Genomic DNA, 6,593 nt, shown 5'->3' with positions numbered 1-6,593 from the left:
AAATAATTGAGATTTTTAATATTTTCTTTTTGTTTGATAAATTCTTAAAGATTTTATGGTATATATGTGAATTATTTCTACAAATATTTTAAATAAATTCATAAAGTAATTATTTAATACTCTTAATTGTTATGGTAAAACATTTTTTAAATTGATATATATATATATATATATAAATGTGTTGCATAAAAATACTTTATGAATATATATAATAATAACTAAATATATATACACCAAATATGTAGTAATGACGCTATTTTGTTATAGTAATTCTATTCTTATCAAGTGATATGTAAATTCCGGTACTAATTTTCTCTTATATTTGATTTCACACGTAATATAGTTAAAACAAATGTTCATAGCAACCCAATTAAACAATATATGTGTTAACATTATGCTATAAATAATTCACTCAACTTGATATGTACAATCTCCTCCAAATCCTCTCTTTTTTTCCCCATTAATCTGCTCTCTTTTATCATATTATTTAAATATACTTTATCAAGAAAAACAGAACTTAGCAAACAAAAGTTCATTCCAAGTATCTTGAAGACCAGGCAAACACCAATGCACACAATCAGCATAAGTAGCAGGGTTAGCTATTTGGTCTGAAGTCAATGGGTTCCATTGCTTTTTGTAAATTGATGTATGTGCATCTTTTCGGTAGCTGGAAAGTTGGGTAATGTTGAGAAAAGTTATAGGTACTTTAGATTTTCCAAACACTTCTCCAATTACTTGCATTATGCTTTTTTTAGAATCAGAACCCCAATATGTAGGATCATCAATTGGTGTTGTTTCATTGTAGCAGTTCCCTTCTGATTCACCTCCCCACTCTATGTTTCTGCATATAGAAATCTCAACAATCACTCTCCACAATTTTATACACCAAAATTGTGTGTGTGAACCATACTCACTTTGCATGAGAAGGTGACATGCTGCTAAAGAACACTCTTGTCTTGTTGAAGTCCATGTTCAGCTTTACCCATCTAACCATACTTTTCATAGCCATTCGATAAGCATCTTCTGTTGACATCTCAACAATCTCCTTTACTTCATCTTTAAATGATCCAAGCCTACAAATTTGAAAAAATTTCAGGTAATATTTTGCAAAGAAAACATACCACTACAAAAAAAAATCACTATATGAACTAAATTATTTTCTATTTAGATAAAAAGTAAATAATTGGATGAATGAAGAAAAGTAGAGAAACATACAAGATCTTCATATTAGAGCCAGTTATCCACCAAAGATAAGTGTTGAATACAATAATGTCAGCACCTTTCCAGTGACGACCATGTGTATTGATTGAACCCTTTCTCACTATTCTATCAGTTACCCTATGGATCACAGCATCATCGGAGTTTGATTCAAGTAGAAAAGGTGCCCAGTAGAATTCAATTGTGGCATTGTATTCCTAATTACATACAACAGAATGAAGAAAGAGAGAGAAAAGAAGAAGAAGATAGACACATAATTGTGAATTGTACATAAGCATAAGAGTGAGAGGTATACCTACCTTGGCTCTAAAGATAGTGAGGGAACCAAAGGTTTCCATGGACTTGGCATGTTCAGGAATAAGTTGATGAACAAGACATATCAAAGAGACATATTGACCTCGGTTGAGGGAGTCTCCAACAAACATCATCCTCTTCCCACGAAGCTTTTCCAGCATTAAACTTGCATTGAATCTGCATGTTGGTAAAAATGTGTAATGTTCAGCTTAAATTAATGAATTAAGATTACTTAAACTTCAATGGTTCTTTAAGGTTGGTGTAAAATGTAAGTCATGACTATGAAAAATTATTAGTTTGATCTGTCACAAGTAGTGTGGCCTTAGAAATTCTAATTTAATACATGCCCAACCTTTTTGGAGCTTCTCTCATTGAAAAAGAGAGAAGCTAGATCAAACACATTTTGAAAAAGCTTTTAAGAAATTAAGTACTTAAACCTTTTTTTTATAAAAGAACAAGTTACTTTCAGAAACGAGGAGGGGAAGTTTTTAAAATTAGGTTTTAGAGAACTCTATCTTGTTGAGTGTGTTCATTTCAAAATGTTATTTTTTTTCTCTGGATAAGAAACGTTTGCTACATGTTAAAAGAAGTTTTTTCTATTGAAAATGAGTTTTCAGTAAAAGAAAAAATCAAAAGTTATTTTAACTTTACATCAAAATAGGATCTAGATCTTCTTTTTAAAGTAAAAAAAATATCAAATACATTCGATACTTTATTTTTAAAATAACTTTGAAAAAAACATTGGCCAAACATGTCTTACGAATATTGTTTGTGACGTTCTAATGAAAATGAATGAGGAATTTCAAGAGAATTCTTTATAAAGACAAATTACTTTTTTCAGCTAAACTTCTCGTGGTCACTGTTGTCAAAGTAACTTTTTTTCTACATTTATATACTAAATTTTGGTGCAACCTACCATTTTAATCACTTTAAAGAAGAGTGATTCATTTCTTACACTACGAAACTCTTTATTTTCTCATTGGAAACTCTTTCAGTCTTATCTGCCCAAATCCTTTTTTAATGACATGTGTCTGAATTGAATGAGTGTGGTGAATTTGCTTCTTTAATGCAGATCCCTTTCAAGACCAAATAAAAGCTACATAACCTTCTTCCTCATCATCTGGGTTCCACTCGATTGTGGAAAATATGGGGTAGTTGATTGCATTCTTAAACGTACATTTAACTTCAAAGACCCTACCAAATAAACAACCCTAACTAACGCCTATAACTCCTCTAGTTTCCACCAATTGAGTGAATAATCATTCTAGAATTTATTAAGAAGGAAAATCGTAGCCACAACTTTGGAATTTTAATTTTCTGTTTCAAACTAGCAATAATAATCAACCCGAAATCAAGTCCAAAATAAGGGCTTAAAGAATCAACTTCTAACTAAATTAATATATAAAATATCACTAAACATCAGAATAGTCTTCAAATCCGAGTTGCTAGCTGGGGATTAGGTATATAAAAGTTAAACCCAAAGTCATTCATATAATTTATATTAAATATATATTACAAAATATTTTAATGGCACATTAAAAAAAATTAAATAGTAACTAAATTTAAAGACCAAAAAGTAATTAGTTTATACAAATCATGAAATTAAAGCACATCTCCTCTATCACCCCACTCCATCAAAGGAAGGAAATCCAACACCTAACAAAAGAGACCAAAATACTAAAAAAACCAACGCACTAAACCAACTATCACAGAGAACAATAGGTTCACACTTCACACAAACAAAACAAGGATCATAAAAGCAAAAAACCTTACCCAACTTCACCAACAACCAACACATCATCCCTCCAAACCACCTAATAAAAGATAAAGACCTACCAACCTAAAACCGGTAAAGACTACTTATAGTGAATTCATACAAGATAAGGGACAAGACACTAGTTAGAGAAAAAAAATCAAAGTATTGAAAATTTTAGAAGTTACCCAAGACCAAGATTTATATCTAAATTGGTATCTAAACTAACCACCAAAGTTTTAACTATTAATATTTTATATTCTATTTTAGTCTCTGAAATACTAACATAGACTAATTTAGAATCTAAATTAGTTAGTAACTAAAATCTTAATAGGTAATATTTTAAAAATCTCTATATAAATTTTTATTAATAATAAAATCCACTTTAAATATAAATAATTTTGTTAGTTTATAAAAGTATTTCTAATTTAATTAAATTAAATGGTAACTAATTATTTACGTCACTAAAATTAGTTTTTATTTAATAATTTTATTTAGTAAGTTGTTGAGTAGTAATTCTATTTTACTTTTTCAATTTAACTATATGATATTAATTATTAATATATTGGGGTGACAAGATAAGTTTTACCAAATGATGTTTGAACTTGATCGAATTGATTTGATATTGATAAAGTTGTTGTATAAAGAAGTTAAAATTTTGGCGTCCTTGCAGCGCCTCTAGTCCCACCAATAGAAAACACACTGCAAAACAGAGCTATTACTACAACTGTCCAACTCCACCATCATTGCATGCCTTAATTGTTACAAAATTGTTGGTGCCATTCATCAATACTCACGGCGTTCAACCACCACACCCTCTCACACCGACAACTTCGACCCCACAAAAAAACACAACACACTTTTCAACATTCTCCTTTCTAGCTATTTCCAAATTACTATTATAATTCAACTAATTAAAGGAGAATATAAGAAAAAAAAAACGTTGAACAAAATAGCGAAGCACTTACGTGGGAAGATCGCAACCGTGAGGCTGCCATCGCCACCGTTGATACTCCTTCTCCGGCCGACCGTGTTCTTGACACGTCAACTGGGGCTGTATGTAGGGACAATCCGATTCCTCGTACAGCGGGCGAGTCAACTCGTCGCGCACCCACCTTCCCTGGAACACGTCACAGCCTCCTTCTTGCTCTCTTAGGGTTTGTGTGAGCGTTGTTGTGTTTGAAGAGGCGACACGGACTGAGAGAGTGTATACATAATATAAGTGATAAAAAGAAAAAGAAAAAGAAGATGAAGAGGAGAATAAGAAAAAGAAAACTCACGTGGTGTGGAGAAGAAGAGCGTTTGTGTTTGTTGGTTGGAGTGGAGGTGTGGATGAAAGATGAAGAGAATGAAAGCTAAGAGAGTGATGAAGAAGAGGTAAGAAGAAGAGCGAAGTGAGGGGAAGGAGGAACAAGAACCTCCCTTCATCAATTTTTCCATCCATAAACTAGTCTTTTCATTCTAGTCAAAACCATTTTAAATCAAAACCCATCATTCTCCACTTCTAATTAAAATATGCTGTTTTCAAAGAAAACACAAGTTTCTCTGTAATCAATCATGATTCCGTCTCATACAAAAAAAAATATAATTAAATATTATCCATCTCATACCAAATTTATCAAATTACAATTAATTTTAAAAATTAAAATAATTAAATGAAATTAGAAACTATTTTAAAAATTAAAAAATTATTAGAATTTAAAGTAGTTTTTATTATTAATAAAAATTTATAAAATTATTTTTAAATTAATATTTGATCATTAGCTATCATGTTTTAATGTTCTATGTTTTAATGTTTTAGATTCTAAAAACTAATTTAAAATATTAATAGTTAAAATCTTTGTTGTTATTTAATGAATATTTTGTAGTATTTTTTAAAATATAAAATAATATTAATTATTTTTGTCAACTATATATTAATTTTCCCGTAATATTCTGTTAAAATATATTCATTTTGTATACTTGATTGATTGTATTATATGAGAGTACCTGAAACACAAACAGTTGATAGTGTTTTGTTGTTGTTGGAGAATATTAGGTAGCGGGTGATTAGGTGTTAGGTAACATTGCATTGGAAAATCAGAATTCTGAGATGGACACCACAAGAACCATGAATCCTGCAGGCTATTATACACATATTTACGTCATAATCATTGTTATGCACTGCAGACTAAAATAACAATACCAATTATTAGTTTCTTCCTTATTATTTGTAACACTTCTTTATTTATTTGGGTGGTTCAAATATTTCTATTTGGTACATCTTCGTTTCTAACTTTTTTGAAATTAATAAAACATACTAAATTTTTGTAACGATAATTGGTATCTTTATTACACTAGTTAAAACTTGTAGTAGAATTGTAATAATGAGTAATTTAATTTGATTTCGTATTTTAGGAAATAGTAAAATTATTTTTTTATTATAAAATTGACCATATACCCTGAACCATATACGTATCCGTACATTATTTCTAAAAATTTATATTTGGCCATATAATTATACTAAAATAGTAGATGTGAAAAATGATTTTTTCAAAATGTTATATAACTGAACCTGTATTTGTTAAAGAATTGGCCAAATCATATGGGTTAGTAGTGAAAGTGGAGTTATTGGTGGCTTATCCCTTTGAAATCTTAGGCTGGTTGGGACCCTATCATAGTTAACAATAAGAATGATGATGAATCAATGAAACACAGAACTCAGAAACTGTAGAAATCTATCGCACATAATCATGCAAGTAGCCAGAAGAAGGAATACTGGTGAGTAGTAGGACAAAAATAGGTAGAATTAGAGTTGCGTAAAATCAAAGGCAAAGATGGGTTTGCATTTATTGGATCGGCCTCATGTGGCGTGTAATCTTGCAGCACTTGTTGTTAATTTTATCTTCTACAATTGTAGTTGTTTTCTAGGGTCCCTGCATTAACCAAAAAACAAAACAAAAAAGGCAAAAATGGAGGCTTCATGACAGTTAAGTCGTCACTGTCACTATTTGTTTTATAATCTTCTTTATCAGAATTATCATAACAAATATAAGTCACACCCATGTGGCCACAAATTATGAAGTTCAAATAATAATGAGAAATGAAGAAACTCATTGTATTTAATTAGAATGATAAACATTACGAAATATATTCATAGTATTTTTATTTATATTAATCATTGAATCCTATCAACAAGCACTAATTCATAACTAGCTTAATCAGTAACTAGGTCTAACAAATTTTACTCTCCTCGTATTCTTCCAATTTCCACACTTAAGCGTTCACCTAAAAATCCCAAGAGATTCCCTCTATAAATATCACAACCCTTACCTAGGGTGGGCTGCTC

General features: G+C 30.2%; 1 protein-coding gene across 1 annotated transcript; it reads right to left on the bottom strand.

Moving 5' to 3' along the window:
- Positions 1–370: 370 nt before the first annotated feature.
- On the bottom strand, positions 371–4,828 carry LOC137815107 (protein trichome birefringence-like 33). Its single transcript, XM_068618149.2, has 6 exons — positions 4,546–4,828; positions 4,234–4,462; positions 1,518–1,689; positions 1,216–1,415; positions 915–1,073; positions 371–841 (listed from the first exon to the last, which is right to left on the bottom strand). Exons 1-6 carry the CDS (start codon positions 4,703–4,705, stop codon positions 502–504), a joined length of 1,260 nt encoding a protein of 419 aa, XP_068474250.1. The 5' UTR covers positions 4,706–4,828; the 3' UTR covers positions 371–501.
- Between the last annotated feature and the right edge of the window lie 1,765 nt (positions 4,829–6,593).

This window comes from Phaseolus vulgaris, chromosome 1, assembly GCF_051622355.1.
Source record: "Phaseolus vulgaris cultivar YP4 chromosome 1, ASM5162235v1, whole genome shotgun sequence".
Taxonomy (NCBI): domain Eukaryota; kingdom Viridiplantae; phylum Streptophyta; class Magnoliopsida; order Fabales; family Fabaceae; genus Phaseolus; species Phaseolus vulgaris.
Note: the sequence above shows the minus strand (reverse complement) of the source record. Positions and strands in the feature narration are given on the sequence as shown.

Excerpts from the sequence above, each read along its gene's own strand:
- LOC137815107 (XM_068618149.2), bottom strand. The coding sequence starts at position 4,705 with ATGGAAAAATTGATGAAGGGAGGTTCTTGTTCCTCCTTCCCCTCACTT. Across the intron at positions 4,463-4,545 it reads GCTCTTCTTCTCCACACCAC|TCCGTGTCGCCTCTTCAAAC; the intron begins GTGAGTTTTCTT and ends ACACTCTCTCAG. Across the intron at positions 1,074-1,215 it reads GGCTCTAATATGAAGATCTT|GCTTGGATCATTTAAAGATG; the intron begins GTATGTTTCTCT and ends TCAAATTTGTAG.